The sequence below is a fragment of the Danio rerio genome, chromosome 15 (genome assembly GCF_052040795.2).
Source record: "Danio rerio strain M-AB ecotype USA chromosome 15, GRCz13ab, whole genome shotgun sequence".
Lineage (NCBI taxonomy): Eukaryota > Metazoa > Chordata > Actinopteri > Cypriniformes > Danionidae > Danio > Danio rerio.
Genome location: NC_141035.1, coordinates 29,285,569 through 29,304,648, shown reverse-complemented (window position 1 = coordinate 29,304,648; position 19,080 = coordinate 29,285,569). Strand labels below are relative to the sequence as shown.

Sequence of the window (19,080 nt, the reverse complement as noted above, 5' to 3'; positions counted from 1 at the left end):
AGAGATTATAATTTAGAGTCAGATTCACAAGATTAACATTGCTTTTTAATGTCTTTACCTGAGAGCTTACCGTTTTTTACTGTTTTTGCGTGAAAACCCATGCTTTTTTAAGTGTACGTTTCTAGTATAGGAGCCATATTACTTTCATTTAATGATAATGTTTAATTGTTTATCGATTCATTGAGGGTTTTTTCGGTGATGTCTAATGTTTTTGTCACATGGGCATCATGTTTCTTACACGCTTTTTCACACTTTCTTAGAGGAAGGCTTTTTTTTTAGTTCTTGGAATGTTTTTGGTCATAAAATAAAATGTAAAAATAACCATTAGAGAACATTCTGTGCAGGCTCTTTTTTTTGGGTTTTTAAAACTTTAAATAGTTTATTTTGGGCAATTCTAAAACTTTTGAACATGCAGTTTTCCTCAAGGCTTAGTGCTGGGTAATTGCACATGTATAAATCATGGGTTATGTGATCAGTTTCCAAAAATTAAGTACTTGTAATTATGTTACATTATATTGTAACATTTTCCCAGTGATTGGTTGCAGCTGGAAGGGCATCCACTGCGTAAAACATATGCTGGATAAGTTAGCGGTTCATTCCTCTGTGGCGACCCCAGATTAATGAAGGGACTAAGCTGAAAAAAATGAATGAATGAATATTGTAACATTTATGTAAGACTTTTTAGAGGTCATAGTAAAACAGATTTTAATGATGTTACAAAAAAAATATTCAGAAAATATATTAATGGCCATTTTTAAAAAGGTTTCTCCTAGATTATGAATATAATTTTCATTGTACATTCAATTGAACAATATTATTTCATTGTAAACACTATGATATATGTTTTTGTATGCTTATTTTTGTAACAAAATTTCAAAATTATTGCAAATATTTTATTAAAATTATACTTTATGAATAACAAATAAACTCATTCATCCATTCATTTTCTTGTCGACTTAGTCCCTTTATTAATCCGCGGTCGCCACAGTGGAATGAACCGGCAACTTATCCAGCAAGTTTTTACGCAGCGGATGCCCTTCCAGCCGCAACCCATCTCTGGGAAACATCCACACACACATTCACACACACACTCATACACTACGGACAATTTAGCCTACCCAATTCACCTGTACCGCATGTCTTTGGACTGTGGGGGAAACCGGAGCACCCGGAGGAAACACGCGAACGCAGGGAGAACATGCAAACTCCACACAGAAACGCCAACTGGCCCGAGGCTCGACCAGCGACCCAGCGACCTTCTTGCTGTGAGGCGACAGCACTACCTACTGTGCCACTGCTTCGCCCACAAATAGCAAAATATGGTGTTAAGCTATAAATAAATGTAGGACAAGATAATAAAAGTAATGTGATTACTTCGGTCCAAAGTAATCACAAAATGTAATCTGGCTGGTTTATTTAAAGTCTGTAATTTTGATCATGTTACAAACTACAGTTTTCCTTATATAATTAGTATTAGACTACTATTTATGGACAACAATTTATTAAACCTAAATTAATCAATTTGATAATCAACTAAATTTTTAACTAATCAATTTAAAACTGAAGATCAGCAAAATAAAGGCAAGTTAAAATGCTAAAGATTTGACTTTGCATTTTTTGGTAAATTCTTTTGTCTTGTAGATTACAGGCTGCCATTTTATTTTTATATGGGAAAAGGAGCTTTTCTGGTTCTGTTGGCTTGACAGTCAGCTGAGCTATTTTATGGGACTCTGTGTTTATAGAACACTGTCCTTGCTGTCATTACTTCTGGGCCATGTCTTTCCCCAAATAGTTCTTGCTTCATTTTTAATTTGTACTGGCGGGATCACTTTGAACTTAATGAAACTTCTTGAACTTACTGAAAGTTGTTCTTGCTGTACAAAGTTTAACTTGCACGAATATAGTTATTTAAAACTTAAACTTGTGTCAGTTTTTTTATAACCTTTTATGCCCGTATGATGAGATATAAATGAGCAGAATTTAAAACAAACAAAATTGAAATGTACTCTACACAAGTAAGATGCGTAATTTAAGATCTGAACTAAAATAATAAGAAGCATAACATTGTTGAAAAAGATTTAAACAGTTTTATTCAAAACAGCAGTTTGAAGACATTCCACCACATGCCCTGTAAGTGCTTCATGTTCATCAACCGATTCATTTATTATTATAATTTCTCCAAAAATATGTTTCAGCAATCAAACAAAACACGTACAGTGTAATAAAGAACTCACACACTGAAATATACAGTTATACAGTACGTGTGTTAAACTTCAAAATACCATCCGTGTATATGTGCATTCAAGTCATATACTTTCCATTTATGCAGTGTTTCCATTTTACAAAGTCATTTTGATGACAGTACGTACTGCACAGTAAAATAAAAAAGTTGACTCAGCTCAAAAATAACTGCAGGACATTGCCTTAAAACTTTAAGTTGAGTAAACCTTTTATTTTATTTTACAGTGTGTATTGCATAGGTCTTAAACTCAATTCGTGGAGGGCCACAGCTCTGCACAGTTTTGCTCCAACCCTAATCAAACACAGCTGATCCAACTAATCAAGATGTTCAAGACTACTAGAGACTCTTAAGCAGGTGTCAGTTGTAGGTGGTTGGAGCTAAACTATGCAAAGCTGTGGCCCTCCAGAAATTGAGTTTGAGAACACTGGTGTATGGACTCGATTCAAACATTACAAATAGAATTAAAGCTGCACAATTATGAACTGTTAACTTGCAAGAACACAAAGGAATTATAATTGTCTTTCTGCTCAAAACAGGAGACACCCATGAAAGAAAGGAAATCAGCAAAAACAATATTTCTGAAATTGCACTTCACCATTGATCTTGTAAAATAATTTTCCTCTTGCAGTTTGTTGCTTATAATGTGCTGAATTTGTATATGTTTCAGCATGTCATTTGTTACTTATGATATTGATTTGTTTAAACTATGAGGTATTTGCTTATTTAAATGTAGGGGATTGCAGACTTTTATTTGCCCTGAGATATAATGCAGTCAAACGTTTTTCAGAGAAATTCAGAGGAAAAGATTTCTCAATCAGTTGGTCCTGAGATATTAGGATATTATCAGAACAATATGTGAAAGATATATTTGGAAATATATAAACGTTTCAACCATCTGAACTGCTCACTTATTGATTCCACTTCTTCTTTCTCTGCTTTCTTTTATAGTCACTATATTTGTTAGGTAAACTTTTTTTTTAACAAAAAGTTATTCATCATATAAAAATACAAATCTGCTAACAATGTGTTGATGTACACATATTTCTAAATAATGCTTTCATTTAGCAAGGATACTTTTTACATTATTATAAAAGTCTGTTCTAATATTCAATCTTCAAATAAGTGCTGTTCAGTTGAACCTTGTTCATCATATAATGAAATAAAATCCTGAACAACAATGTAAAATGGCTAAAAAAAGCTGTTGTTTTCAACTTGAGCAGCAAATCAGCATATCAGATTGATTTATGAAGGATCACGTGATGAAGACGTGATGAAAATTCAGCTATGACATCACAAAACTAAAATATGAGTAGTTTTAAACTGTAATAGTTTTTCCACTAAACATTATTGACCCAAATCTTTTGAAACTACATGAAGATATGTGGCTGCTTAGTTAGTTATGTGCCCCAAATAGTCTTCTGAGACATCAGTTTCTCTGTGTTCAATGTGCTGAACTTTGTGTTTAAAACAAGCAGCTTGCCGGTCTGCATTTGGCCTCGTACTGTCCATCATATTACTGTTTGGTTGGCCCATGCAGGGAAAGAGTCTAAGTTGAACATGGCTTTTCCCCAAGTGTTGATGGCTAAGGTGATGCAGAAAATCCCTATGATGTTCATCATTATGCCAGTTTTTGCCTGAGAAAGACAAAAAAGTTAAATGTCATTGTGTGAGTTTATTGGTCACTGGAGCAGCTGGAAAAGAAAGTCTTTTAGTAGTAAAATGACTTGTGGTTTGTCTGGACCAGGGGTGCCCAAACTGTTTCATATGAAGGGACAAATCTCATTGATAGCCGTGAGCAGAAGATAAATATACCAAACTATGTTACATTAAAGTTACCATGGGTAATTTCCTAATTCATATTATTTTTTCATAATATAAATAAATCAATAGAAAAAAGTACTTTGAATTGTTTTAACTAACTCAGTATAACATTTAAACGTATAACTTATTCCAATAAAAAAATAAACAGTCATATTTAACACAGTGGATGCTGAATACACTTGTCAAGCAGAATCTGCATTTGTTTCACTCACCAAAGTCTCTGCATTTTTCTCTATCTGTCTCATGTACATTTTAAAATTAATCTGATTAATTTACACCATTTGAATTGAAACATTTAATTTTGCATAGCGTTTTGTAGCTTAACAATAAAACAAATAAATAAAATGATACATTCAGTTTAAAACGACAATATCTAAAACATTCTTAGATCAATTCAAAGGTTACCATGAGCCAACTTTAGCCCACAAGCCCTAGTTTGGGCATCGCTGGTCTAGACTCTTCACTCTTTGTCTTTTCTAAAGCAAAAAACAACAAAAAAAGGAAATAAATAAACGCTCTAAATGGTAAAATTTAGATTTTACATTTGGAAGAAATGTTTTCAGACCTTTGAAGAATAAAACAAGTAGTGGCATTTTACATAAGACCAATTTTAAAGAGACTTAAGCCCCACTTAAAGAGATGCAATTATGTTATTTGATTAATATATTTAATTGAGCCTTTAATACACTTGTAAACATTGATTAGCAATCACGAACAGGAACACAGTAGTATAACGGTGTGTGAGAATAAACCTTAAACTGGATTCTGTGCCTCAAGCAAGCAGCCAGATCTGAATACATTAACATTGTTTACTGATCAGGACTCGTTTTTGAATTAAGGACTAATTTATATCTGTTCAAATAATAATAATTAAAAAAAAATCATTATTAAAAACAAATACTGAACAAATGATCAAAAGAAATATCTTAATACAATTTAAATATATAAAATATGAATTGATGTGTACTTTAAACGTTCGAGGTTACTAAAGTAACCCTTCGTTCCCCGAGGAGGGGAACGGAAGCACTATAAGTGGATTTGATTGTAAAATCCACGCATTGGGAGGTTCGGTTCAGAAGCTACTCGTCTGAAAGAGTATTGAACGGGCCAATTAAGAATGAATTGGCAGCGCAAGCCTGCGCAGGTGAGCGGCATAAGCAATCAACTGAGTATATAAGCTCACCTGGCGCCAGCAGACGCTATCCTTTTTAAGCTGAAGAGACTTTCAACAGCTAAGGGACAGTCATTATGGCGACGGAGTATAGTGCTTCCGTTCCCCTCCTCGGGGAACGAAGGGTTACTTTAGTAACCTCGAACGTTCCCCTTCGGGGGGAACTTCAGCACTATAAGTGGATTTGATTGTAAAATCCACGCATTGGGAGCCCATTGAAAGCGCCATAATGACTGCACCTTACCAACACCCCCGATGAGGAGATAGTCAAGCAAGCGTGACGTACCCACATCATGGGGGGCGCGGTCCTCCAACGTGTCCCTGGCCCTAATTTATCCTACTTCAACAGAAGTTTTACGGATTTATATATATTTTTTGGGAAGTCGTGAGCATCTAGATAATTCTAGGAAAATACGACAGTACGTTGGGAAGCGTGCAATCCCGATAGGGAGGACGCTGCGGAGGCCATCCGTTACCCAAGGGGGGATAGATGGCAGAATTTACATATGGACTAGCCCTAAAAAGGGGGAGTACGCATAGCAAAAGAGTGGTTAGCGGGGAGGGAAGACACGGGTCCGCCCAGGGGGGGGACTTAACCGTGGCGGAATAAGCATATGGGATCGCCTAGTGGGGATCACGCATAGCAGGCACCTTTACCCAAAACGCGGGCTGACCAGCGGGCAGACCTACAACGTAGTGGGCCAGCAAGTGACTCCTCCGCTGAGTCAGTGCTGGGGGCCACGGAGGAATCTGCAGGGCTCACCTGACGGGGAACTTTACTGACAGATAAAAAGGCGCACGTATCTCCGTGTTAGGGAAAATGGCGCAGCAAGCGTGTTTCAACACCCTACCGAATTGTTTCCTCAATCACCAAGGGTTACCTAATACCCTTGAGGAAACCGGCTCCACTCGCAGATTGTAAAACCTTGCAAATGTGTTGGGTGTCACCCAGCCCGCAGCTCTACAGATGTCTGTTAGAGGGGCGCCGCGTGCGCGCGCTCGAGAGGATGCGAAGCTCCGAGTGGAGTGCGCACGCGCTCTCGGGGGACGCGGCTCATCTCGGCTCTGATAGTGAAAGAAAGGCATCCACAATCTAGTGGGAACTTATTTCGGTACGGCACTTCCCTGCTGCCGACCGCTATAACAGACGAAGAGCTGCTCAGATGATCTAAACTCTGAGTGCGGTCCGGATAATACGCAAAACGCGAACTGGACAATAAGAAGGGCTGGGTCTGCCTCCTCCGAGGGCAGCGCTTGCAGGCTCACTACCTCGTATTAAAACGGAGTGGTAGGAACCTTGGGCACATATCGTGGGCGGGGTCTCAGGACGTGAGAGAAGCCAGCCCAATTACAGGCACGAGTCACTGACCGAAAAATGCCTCCGGGTCCCCGACCCTCTAATCGATATCAACGCGACCAGCAGAGCTGTCTTCAGGGACAGAAAAATACTGAGTCGAGGATCGAAGGGATCTGACGCGGCTTGTGTAGCGAGGGCGAGATCCTAAGAGGGCATGAGAGGGGGCGGGGTGGATTAATTCGCTTAACGCCCCTGAGGAACCGGATGATGAGGTTATGCGTTCCCACGGTGCTGCCAGCCACCGCGTTATGAGAGCGGAGATGGCAGCCACGTAACCTTGAGTGTGGAGGGCGACAGCCTGCTCTCCAACTTCTCTCGGCGTAAAGAAAGCACAACGCTGATCTGGCAAATTACGGGGGTCTTCTCAGCGAGAGACACACCATTCAGTGAATAGACTCCACGTCAGGGCATAGGCGCGCTCGGGGAGGGGGCTCTAGCCCGAGTGACGGTATTAGCCACCGCAATCGGAGGTTACCTAAGTCTTCCTCGCGTCTAAAAATCTCTTCAAAGATCGGCGAGGGTGCCAGGTGGTGCCCTGTCCCTGAGAGAGTAGGTGCTCTCTCGAAGGGACTGCCAGGGGAGGGCTATCGCGAGGGAGAGCTCTGACATCCAGGTCCGGTTGAGCCAGAGGGGCGCAACCAGCAACCTGTTCCTCATCCTCCCTGACCTTGCACAGTAACTGCCCGAGCAGGCTAACTGGGGGAAACGCGTATTTGCGCGTGCCCCGAGGCCAGCTGTAAGCCAGTGCATCCGTGCCGAGAGCACTCGGTCAGGGAAAGAACAACTGGCAATGAGCGATCTCGGGGGAAGCAACAGATCGATCTGGGCTTCCCCGAATCGCGCCCATATCAGCTGAACAGACTCGGGGTGGAGTCTCCATTCTCCAGGACGCAAGGCTGCCGTGAGAGTGCATCGGCTGCACGGTTGAGCTTGCCTGAATATGAATGGCGTGCAGCGATTTCAGCCGCGGATGACTCCAGAGGAGCAGACGGCGGGCGAGCTGAGACATGCGGCGAGAGCGCATACCCCCTATACGGCTGATATACGCCACCGCCGCCGTACTGTCCGTCCTGACCAGCACGTGTTGCCGCTCCAGAACCGGAAAAAAACGGTGGAGAGCGAGGAACACTGCCAACAGCTCCAGGCGATATGCCAATGCAACTGGGTACCTTTCCACAGGTCCGCAGCCGCATGCCCGCAACGCACAGCCCCCCAGCCCGTGTTGGAAGTGTCTGCTGAAACGACAACAAGACTGGACGCCTGTTCTAGAGACACCCAGGCCTGTAGGAACGAGGGGTCGCTCCAAGGGCTGAGGGCGCGGCGACACAGCGCAGTAACAGAGACTCGGTGTGCGCACGCGTGCCATGCGCGTCTGGGGACTCGATCGTGAAGCCAGTGCTGAAGTGGTCTCATATAGAATAATCCGAGCGGCATGAAGCGGCTGCGGATGCCATATGCCCCAGGAGCCTCTGAAATAGTTTCAGTGGGACCACTATTTTACTGTCGAGCTCTCTCAGACAGTACAGCATCAGCTGAGCGCGCTCTCCGGAGAGGCGCGCTGCCATGGTGACCGAGTCCAGCTCCAGCCCGAGAGAAGAGATCCTCTGCACGGGGGCGAGTTTGCTCTTTTCTCGGTTGACCTGAAACCCCCACAGGTGGAAATGCCAGAGCACTTTGTCTCTGTGCATAATCAACTGCTCCGAGAGAGGGCAAAATCAGCCAGTCCTAAAGAAATTAAGTATGCAGATGCCCGCGAGCCGAAGGGGCGCTGAGGCACCCTCCGCGGGCTTGGTGAGGACCCGCGGAGACAGAGAGAGCCCGAAGGGGAGGGCTTTGTATTGCCAAGCTCGACCTTCAAACGCAAACCGCAGAAACTGTCGGTGGCGAGGAAGAGTGGAGACATGGAAATACGCGTCCATCAGGTCTAATGCTGCAGACCAACCCAGAGGACGAACGCACCGGAGGATGCGCTTCTGCGTGAGCATTCTGAACGGCAGCATGTGCAGGCAGCGTTTCAAAACGCGCAGATCTAGGATTGGCCGTGACCCACCGCTCTTTTTGGGCACGATGAAGCGTGGGCTGTAAAACCCGCTCTCCATCTCGGCTGGAGGGAGCGGCTCGATTGCATCCTTCGCCAGGAGGACAGCAATCTCCTCTCGCAAGACAGGGGCGGACAGGGGGCTGACCCTGGTGAATACACACCCGTGACTTGGGGGGCCGTTTCGCGAACTGAATCGCATAGCCGAGTCTGATTGTGCGTATGAGCCACCGCGAAGAGCTGGCCCGCGCTAACCAGGCAGGCAGAGCTCTCGCTAATGGACTCATCGCTACAATCGCTGACGTACCAGCAGTGGGGCAGCACGGAGTGGGTGTGCTGATCCGGGAAGCTCGCGGGTCCCACGGAAAAGCTGGAGGTGAGATATTTGCTCTCACTCCAAACCCGAGCTCCGGAGGGGAGGCTTGAGGGGTGGGAGAAAGGAGACCGTCCTCCCAGCGCTCGTGAGCCACTGGCGAAACGCACCGAATCTGCAAGCTAGAAAGCATAGCGTCCCAGACTGGCAGATTTCGGGCTGTCACATCTGGGGAAGTGAAAAGTGCCCTTTCATAATGTTTTCATGGCAGTAAAAAGTGCCGTTGGAAATGGGGCCCCGCCCTCCAGCGGGGAAAGAGCAAGTTCCCTCTTCTCCAGATGGCCTGTCCCAGGGGCGCTTCGCGGTCAGTTGCCGGACTTAGTGGCGTTCTGGGCAGGGGGGCTGCCTGCTTCCGAGGTGCCCGACGCGCTCGCTTCGCCGGAGGCGTGTGCGGGGGCGGAGCAGCTCTCGTAGGCGGGCGCCTTCGGCGAGGAGCAGGTATGAATGGCACGGCGGGCGGAGCGGGCTACGGACCGCCGATAAGACATCACCCACCAACTGCTCTCTCACCGCCTTGAATTCCTGGGTGAATTCACAGACAGTGTCGCCGAACCTGGCTGGGGATATGGGGAAGTCAAGAAAGCGGACTTTGTCGACTTTGCGCATATCAGCCAGGGGTGGCGCTCCTGGACCACTAATGTGGACATCGTCCTCCCCAACGCACACGCAGCGGACTCAGTAGTTCAAAGAGCTAAGTCGGCGGCGGTGCGAAGCTCGTAAGCCTGGGTTGGACCCACCCTCGTGCAGCTCGGCCAGCGCCTGCGCTTGGTAGCGCTGGTAGGTGGCTATCGCATGCAAGGCGGAAGCAGCCTGGCCCGCAGCTATGTAAGCTCTAGCTCCGAGGGAGGTAGATAACTTACAGGCTTTGGATGGGAGACGAGGCGGACCCCGCCAAGAAGAGGCGCCGCGCGGATTTACCGCCATCGCGCACTCAACCTGAGGAATCGCCACATACCCCCTGGCTGTTTCACCGTCAAGAGTGGTTAGGGTGGAGGAACACGCAGCATGAGCAGAAAAATGTGCTTTACAAGACCGCGTGAGCCTACTGTGCACCTCCGGGAAGAAGGGAACGCCCCTCTAGTCGGTCCGGCCGCGGAGCTGGGGGATAAACCATCTCCAACCCACGGCCGAAGCAGCCCGGGAAAGCACGGCTAACATGTCTGTTTCAGGATCCGTAGTGACAGCGCTCACCAGCCCGAAGGGGGCGAGCGGGTCTGGATCATCATCGGACAATGAAAGCCCACCCTCCGATGCCGCGGTGGACATCTGGTCTCCGGTGTCATCGGGCGTAAGGGCTACCATCTGTTAGACGGATTGCTTCCCCCGCCCGAAGCTTGGATAGAGCGCTTAGAGGAGCGGGAGGTCCGCGGGCCCGTGGGCGACGGATTATCTCTCGCTGAAACCCTCAGATCTGCCCGAGTGCCCGCTGCAGAGCAGGGGACAACTGGGGTGGTTCACCCTTTTGCAAAGGCTAACCGCGATCTTGCGCAACAGTCATGGCATCGCAATGACGACATGAACTGTCCGCGAGCAGCGCATTAACATGCTGGACCCCCAGACATGCAACGCAGTGCCCGCGTCCATCATCCGAGGACAGGAAACCACCGCATCCAGAAACGCACAGTCGGAGCGCCGTCCTGATAAGGACGTGCTGCACGACTGTGTTGCTCTTTCTGTGAAGTTTGCAACTTTATACGCACCGCTCTGGAGGACCGGACCCAAAGAACGCCAGGCAAGGGAGAAACCCAGCTCGACCGTCTGCCACTGCATGTACACACTCTGGACCGGGAGAATGCTCTCGTTCGCTCAGAATCGCTGGTCACAGCAGGAGGAACCCTCATCGACTCGATCAGAAAGTCTCTGAAGCGAAAAGGATAGCGTCTGCTGGCGCCAGGTGAGCTTATATACTCAGTTGATTGCTTATGCCGCTCACCTGCGCAGGCTTGCGCTGCCAATTCATTCTTAATTGGCCCGTTCAATACTCTTTCAGACGAGTAGCTTCTGAACCGAACCTCCCAATGCGTGGATTTTACAATCAAATCCACTTATAGTGCTGAAGTTCCCCCCGAAGGGGAACTTTATTTACATTTTGTAAAATAAAATATTTTTCTAGTGTCATCCACCATCATTTTGTGGCTCCAAAGTATCAGTTTATGGACTGTTTTGGCACTGGCACCATTTTAAGGGTGCTTTCACACTTGGTTCAATTGCCTGGACTGTACCCAAGTTTGATTTCCCCCCTTGCCATCTTCTTGATTGGTCTTTTTTCCTCCTGAACCTGCGTCATCGAGCTGCTGTTTCGTTTATGGCCGTTGCTAGGTGACGGTCAAGAAAGCAAAGCGTCGAAATGGAAAGACGTCCGCACATCGTGGTCACTCTGCTTTTACTGAAGCTTTTGGTTTTGGACATACATAAAGCGACTCGCGTTCATCTGCCGCAAACATATTATAAACATTCAGAACATCAAACAGTGTCTGCAAAAGCTATTTTTGGAGGAGACTAACAGAAATTATCACTGTGTTTGCCCTTGCTTAGTCCCGCTTGTCACCAAGGTATGATACGTGACACACACACACAGACACGCATGAATGAATGTTATGAAAACGATAGTTTGTTGTACAGTTGGCGGTTCACTTCTGTTATTTAGTATGATTGCATTCACATCAAAATTGAACCGTACCCCAGATCACCTCTTTCAGGTGGACTTGGGTACGGTTCAGAAGAGTTCAGAAGACGTTCACACTATCTAAATGTACCGTACTCGTCAATCGAACCCGGGTGCGGACCAAAAGTGCAAGTGTAAAAGCTCCCCTAAAGTATCGATTTAACACCGGTATCGAAATAACCCCAAACGATACCCAACCCTATCTATAAATGAACCACAATTGCCACTTGGACTAATGAAACAGAGCAAATTTTTTTTGTCAAACCTGGCAGATTTTAAAACTCACCATGTCTGAAACTTTGAGGTATCCATAGGAAAAGACTATAGCGTTTGGAGGAGTCGCCACAGGTAACATGAATGCAAAGGATGCGCTGAGTGTGCAGGGCACCATGATGTACAGAGGGTTGATCCCAACAGACTGAGACTGTAAAACAGAAATCGCTCATATTTATAAAGCAGAAAACAAGATTAATGGACAGAGCTGACTCATGTGTTCCTGATCTCAGTGCGTGCTTTCGGTGCTCGTCATGAAGTGGCTGTAATTGGGCTGTAATTCTTAAAGATTATAACACACTGTGAGTCATGTCTGCATAGAGCACTTCATTGAAGCATTGCACAGCTGGAGAGAAACACAACTTTACGACTGATGCTATTTCAAGAATTTGAGCATCTGCTCCTTTGGGCGGATAAATGAGAAATGTGTATATATGACAGGACAGGGCGTGAAAAAGTAATGTTGATCTAAATATGGTCAAATGTGTACAAAATAAAGAGTTTTGTTCATTTAAATTTTAATCGAAATTGTTAACATTCAGTTTAAAGATTTTGAAGTCTTTAACTTATCTTATGCTTTTATAAATGCTTTTGACCAATTTTTTTTACTATTCATTGTATTGTGTTCTATTTCAGTTGCATTTTTTTCTTGCACCACTTAACCTTCAGATTTGTAGGCCTCCATATTAGCTTTTATTGGCCAATCTACATTTAGATGCCTTGTGACTGGCATGCAAAGCTACCAATCAAAGTTAATTTTGTCCAGCGACATGTTTAGGGCAGGGCGTGAAAATGTAATGTTGATCTAAATTTAGTAAAATGTGGACAAAATAGAGGCTTTTGTTTATTTAAATTTTGATCGAAATTGTTAGCATACAGTGTTAAAATTTTGCCTTAAGGGCACCTATTTTACCTCTTTTACAAGATGTAAGATAAATCTTTGGTGTCTTCAGAATGTGTCTGTAAAGTTTTCAGCTCAAAATAATTTATTATAGCCTCCAGAATCTGCTCATTTTGATGTCTGTGTACGTTGTTGCTGTTTTTTTAGGCTGTGGCTTTGAATGCAAATGAGCTGCTTTTCCCCGCCCACTGATCCTTACGTGTGTTTCTGCTTTTCATCATATGTTACATCAGATAAACAGCTCAGTGACAGAGACAGACTAGGATGAGTCAAAATGCCAAGTGTGTTTGTTTCATGTATTTGTGATGGAGTTTATTCAAGGTAGAGGTCTGCATTCCCACGGCTGTCCCGTGGGCGCCGCGGGACCCGATCAGATTTCTGCGGCGCAGGAATAAATTTCCGAATAAATCGCGGGAGCGGTCGGTAACGGGTTTAATTTGGGACGGGAGCGGGCTGTCTAGCAATATCGCAGATATTGCTATGCGAATGAGAGAGAAAGAGAGAGCTTTGTCTTTGTGTGTGTGTGTATGTTAGTGCGCGTGCACGCGAATGAGAGAGAGCTTTGCCTGTGTGTCTGCTGGGTGCTTATGTGTGTGTGTTAGTGCGCGCGCGCGTATGAGAGAGAGAGAGCTTTGTCTGTGTGTGTGTGTGTGTTTATACAGACAGCTTGGCTGTCTGGACTGTATAGCTAGGTGATTTTCGGTTTTGTTCTCTTTAGCGGGATCGGGCGCAGCGGGTAGAAAACGTGGTGGGTCGGGCAGCGGGACAACAAATTCTTAATATAAGCGGGAGCGGTCGGGTTCGGGCTAAAACCTGGCGGGTGCGGGCGGGAGCAGGATTCAAAATTTTGTCCCCCGCAGATCTCTAATTCAAGGCTTTCTGAAATTATAAGTCTCACTACAAATGCCGTTTGCAGCACACACACATATTAGCTTTTACTAACACCCTGCAGCTGTGATAATTATAATGGTTAAGAATTACTTAGCGATGTTACTGTCTTTATTACTAACATGCTCTGTTTTTAACTTATAAAACTTATAAAAATCACAGAGAGTTGTAGCAAATTTTTTAATCTCAACTGTGGTCATGTGTATATATGTTATTATAGAAACATGGCATCTGGCAATCAATTCGGTGGGTGAAGAAAACTGCACTCCAACATTGTTGCGGTGGGCCTCAAAATCTCTGGGCTTTGGGTCCTATTTAATGTCAGGAAATTGTAAAAAGAGACTTATTGGGTTTTTATCACTCTAATATGACAGTGGACACACTATACCTACACACAAAAGTTGATTTTTAATTAAGGTGCCCTTTAAAGAGTCTTTCATAAGTTACATATGCTTTTACATGTGCTTTTGACCATATTTAAATCAAAATTACATTTTCACGCCCTGCCTTTTGTTTGTTGATCAAACTGTGATTGGTTGCTTTCTTTGCATTTAGCTGATTATAATTATACATTGTCGCAACTGTAAACACTACGCTTTCGTCTTCCATATAAGGATGTCTGTGTTTATAATGTCTTTCTTTCCAGGTGGAGCTTTATAGAAGCAAATCACACACATCCAATAGAAATCCTGTACTCCTCAACCAATCAGATAACGACCGATGAAATGTTTCAATTTACTTTGTCCAATAGACATTTAGCCAATGGTCCAACATCTGAGTCTACCTAATATGCTCTTAAGGTATCATTACCATAGTTAAAGGCTTACCATAGAAGCAAGAACAGGAAGGAAGAGGGTTGCTGTGGCCACATTGCTGGTGCACTCAGTGAAAATGGCAATCAGGAGGCACAAGATGATCACAACGGTCCATGGAGGAATACTATGAAGTGGAGTCAACTGGTTCCCCAACCATCTGGATAGACCCGACTCCTGAGAGTCAAAAGAAACATCTGAAGATGCAGATCACAATTGAAGCATACACTAAGAATACAGTCAACACAACAGTATTTTGAGAACGAAATGATTCTCAAGCATCAAAATAAAAAATGTGAATGAAAAATACAGCTTTAACCCCCACCACCCCACTTTTTTCCTTTCCCTCACCGTTTAATAGGGCAGGGTAGAACAATGTAGATAATCAACAGGAGGTGAAGTAAAAGGATTGGGCCAATTCTAAGAGTTGGACTCAAACTCAATACAGGGCTATCAAACATTAATAATGATTCAAAATCAGAGACTGTTTTCACTGAGTGTTTAAAGTGTTCACCTCACTCCCTTTGGCCAGAGCAAATCCACCACCAAGCAGCAAAACAATGTTCCAGGGTAATTTCTTTTGAACTACTTTCCAGGAGAGCAGGGCTGTGCCTGGTGCAGAAGAACGCTGAGATTCTGGAAATGAATATACAGTATACAGTCAGTTCCAGCTGACAGTAACAGTAAATTCAAACTTTTAGTCAGGCTCCAGATTTTGCAGTGTAGACCTTGACATTGTGCGGAACCCTTTTAGTTTTAGCAATTCACACTATTACTTACTCCCAATGCCTTTTATAATGAAATTGATATTTAGCCGCACCATATTGGTGTTTTGTAACATTTCGTTTTTATGAGGTGAGTTGTTAGCCCAATGCTCAACTCCCAACCTCAAGGACCAAGAAATACACACATACACTACGGACAGTTTAGCTTACCCAATTCACCTACAGCGCATGTCTTTGGACTATGGGGGAAACCGACAAGAACATGGGGAGAACATGCAAACTTCACACAGAAATGCCATCTCACCCAGCCGGGGCTGGAACCAGCAACCTTAATGATAACATTAACACAAGTTAAGATATTTTAGAAGAAATCTAAAAGCTTTCTCATCCTTCATAAAAAGCATTTGTCCCAATTTCGCAACATAGTCCAGAAAAAGAACCAAAATGCATTGTCAAAACATTCTATGTGACTTCAGTGGTTGACTACAGACCAATTAGTTGGCAAAAAAAAAAAAAAAAAAATTAATACGACTCTGTTTGACTATTTCTTCTCTTCTGTGTCAAAACATCAGTGTGCCCACGACGTCTCAGGACTGTTGTTATCTGGATCAGGGAGCTATTGGATTTCATCAAAATATCTTAACTTGTGTTCCAAAGATAAACAAGGGTCTATGGCAGGGGTGCCCAAACTTTTTCCTATAAAGGGCCAAAACCAAACTTGATTGAGGGCTGTAAGCTGGATCTATACCAAACCGTATTACAATAAATTTGCAAAGTGAAATTTCCAAATTTATTCGGTAATATTTTTTAAAAAGCCAACATTTTAAATCATACTTACTATCTAAAGCAATATAATTTTTTACATTTTATAATCAACGTATTACTGTAAAAACAAACAATTCCATTTGTAACACAATGTAGTTCAATGCTGCATACACTAGTTGAGCTGCACCTGCCTTTACCTTGATATGCTCGTAGTTGTCAAATGTACTGTACATTAAGTGACAGTATTTAGATTTTAAAAGTCTGATTCATTTACAACATTTAATTGAATATTTTAATTTTAGCTTAGCAATTAAACTAAGAACCAAAACATTATGTTAAATTCAAAATTATGATTTCTGCCAGGCATTCATCCCAACCCTTAGGTTACCGTGGGCCAACTTTGGTGTAAGTTCCAACCTCTGGTTTAGGGAGATTGAACAAGATGAAGGGGATTAATAGTTATTTTTGCTGAATTAACCCCACTAGGGCTGTGCAATTGATACCATATTTGTTTAGTTTTTTATTTTGGCTTTCACTGATTCTGAAGAACATACTTCCACAGTTTTATTTGTGCTGTCGCTCCTCTATAACATTACATGACTGTTGTACATTCTTGATATTAATTTATTTTATAATTTAGTCAGACTTGTTTCAGTTACCTGTTTCAGATCGAGTGGAAGAACTGAAGCACAGCTGGGGTGGTTTTGATGGCAGAACAAATAGCAGCATAGCAATAAAGACTGCAACTGTAGCATCTGTCACATATCTAAATGTGTGGAATATGAAAATAAAAAAGTGAGATCATTATGACAGTATTTCAAAATTTCTATGCTATATAAGAATATTTTGAGTGTAGTCTTTTTAAATATTTTTTTTTCCCACACATTATCGCACCCCCCTATTAGTCACTGGACCCCTGATTGAAGCCTAAAGTATAAATCATACTCTGCTTCGATGTTAAAGGTGTGTGTTGCCCAGCCTGCCACAAATCCAGGATCGCGAGTAAACCACAGCGCCACAAGCAAACTGAACAGAGCCAGAACACTGAGTTCCCCAAAACACATGGGCCCCAGCTGAAGATGCTGCTCGCGGATCACATTATAGGCAGCTATTTCCTTCTCAGACTTCACCGCCCCACATCCCCATGTCTTCCTAATGCTGGAAACAAAGTGAACAAAGAGCTTCATGAGGCCAGTGGTGAAAGCAGAGGTAAACGGTGTCATATTTAAACATACTTGAATCCCATGAAAATGAACTGGAGGTAGAGCCAAGCAATCGTCAGCATGATGATCATGTTGGGGAAGGCGAAACCAAACCATGAGGCAAAGTTGATAACATCACCGTTTTCAGGGAACAATCTGTGGGGAAAATTAAAGGGATAGTTCAGTCAAAAATCAACATTTATTCATCATTTACTCACCCTCAGATAGGGTTGAATATCATTTTAATTTTAGTGATTACAATTTTGCTTATTTGGTTCTTATCAATTAAAGCCCTGCACGGGCCTTAAATCTAAGCCCTAGCTTGGCCCTGGCTTAGTAATAAAGAATATATTTGCAGATATCTCCAATCTGATTTCGTACTAGTACAATTGTAATTGCAGATATCTCTAATTGTCATTCTAAGTAGTGGAATTATAATTATGACAAGTCAAAATATAATTAGAGATATCTCTAAATATATTTATGGAGTCAGAACAAAGATTTAAATGCTAAAAAAGGCTTGCCATAGAGAGCGCTTCTCACTAAAGAGAGCAGCAGCGATGACGTAAGCGTGCCGAGGCCCGATATGGTGTGAGCGCGGGCCGTCGGGGGAGACGGGAGGGGGGACAAGCGTGCTTTGGCCCGGTTCGAGGCAACTGTACCTAGTGTGAGTACGGCCTAAGATGCAAAGGCTGTAGCCCTGCCCTTATCCAACAGCTTATCTGACCCAGCTTATCTTTGAGTCTCACCCAAAGCCCTTTTTTTTCGCCAAACAGTTTATACCGTTACACCCATTAAAATAGACCAGATTTGTGTTTAATAGAAAGTTTATATAATTTTTTTAATCAGAATAATTAAGAGAAATGTTTAGAGTTTTATATATATATATATATATATATATATATATATATATATATATATATATATATATATATATATATATATAAGTTTTCATTTAAGTGACATCGATATCCAAGTGGTATGTTGTCCACAGTGAGTTTAGTTACTCAATTTAACCCAGTGGTGCCTGCAACCATGCAGCTGTGCGTACCCACCATGAGAGGGCTCACACACATTTGTTTTTTAAATAAAAAGTCTTAAAATGAAAACAACTTGTAAAAAAAACATCCTATAATGTAAATTAAGTTCCCATTTAGTAAGAATATGTCAATAACTTGATTTTGATAAAAATGTCAGATAGAACCTTATAATTCTAAGGGGACAAAATGTATTTTAAATGTGGGTCAAGATAGGCCAAACTTACATGGCCCACATATCAATTATTACCATCTGGGCCAAATACTACATTTTACATCTGGCTCAATTGTGTGCCACCTTAGAGACGGTGCTACCTCTGGCAAACCAGGGCCATGTTTGGCCCACATGCTGTATGCCAGTGCCAGATGAATGCCTATTGGGCCAGATTTATGCCAAATCTGGACCAGAATTCTTTGCTACCTGTTTGATTTTCCTACAATGCATTTTAAGGGTTTCCGACATTTTATTTTGTGTTCAATAGAAGAAGAAAAAATGACAGGTTTGGAAAAAAGGCAGAGTGAGAAACTTGACAAAATTTTGTCTTAATTAAAGTCTGAAAGCCTTTAACAATAGTTCAGTTATATTAAATTTTATTTTCATTTGTAGGACTCACTGGTTCATCTGACCCTTCAGCACTAGGTTAGGTCCAGTTCCTGTGAGTGTGGCGGTTCCTCCAACACTGGCAGCATAGCAAACACAGAGAGTCATGCCTTTAGCCATATGACGCTTCTCTGCCAGCTCCTTTTGTCTGACCTCTGGAGAAACATCCAGCATGCGCAGCACAACTAAGAAAAAAGGAATACACTGTG

The 19,080-nt window shown here is 43.1% G+C and overlaps 1 protein-coding gene across 4 annotated transcripts in view; it reads right to left on the bottom strand.

Moving 5' to 3' along the window:
• Positions 1 to 2,072: 2,072 nt before the first annotated feature.
• The window catches only part of slc13a5b (solute carrier family 13 member 5b), a 27,659-nt gene continuing 10,651 nt past the window's right edge, over positions 2,073 to 19,080 (bottom strand). For 2 of the 4 annotated variants that reach the window (XM_087284233.1, XM_087284232.1), the window contains 8 exons: positions 18,885 to 19,056; positions 17,267 to 17,389; positions 16,977 to 17,189; positions 16,691 to 16,797; positions 15,056 to 15,177; positions 14,557 to 14,718; positions 11,954 to 12,091; positions 2,073 to 3,876 (listed from right to left, as the gene is read on the bottom strand). In XM_087284233.1, coding sequence (XP_087140359.1) covers positions 3,751 to 3,876; positions 11,954 to 12,091; positions 14,557 to 14,718; positions 15,056 to 15,177; positions 16,691 to 16,797; positions 16,977 to 17,189; positions 17,267 to 17,389; positions 18,885 to 19,056 — 1,163 coding nt within the window. In that variant the 3' untranslated portion in view covers positions 2,073 to 3,750. The remainder of the gene's footprint in view (positions 3,877 to 11,953; positions 12,092 to 14,556; positions 14,719 to 15,055; positions 15,178 to 16,690; positions 16,798 to 16,976; positions 17,190 to 17,266; positions 17,390 to 18,884; positions 19,057 to 19,080) is intronic. The other 2 variants (XR_015509525.1, XM_087284234.1) reach the window with 2 other exon arrangements.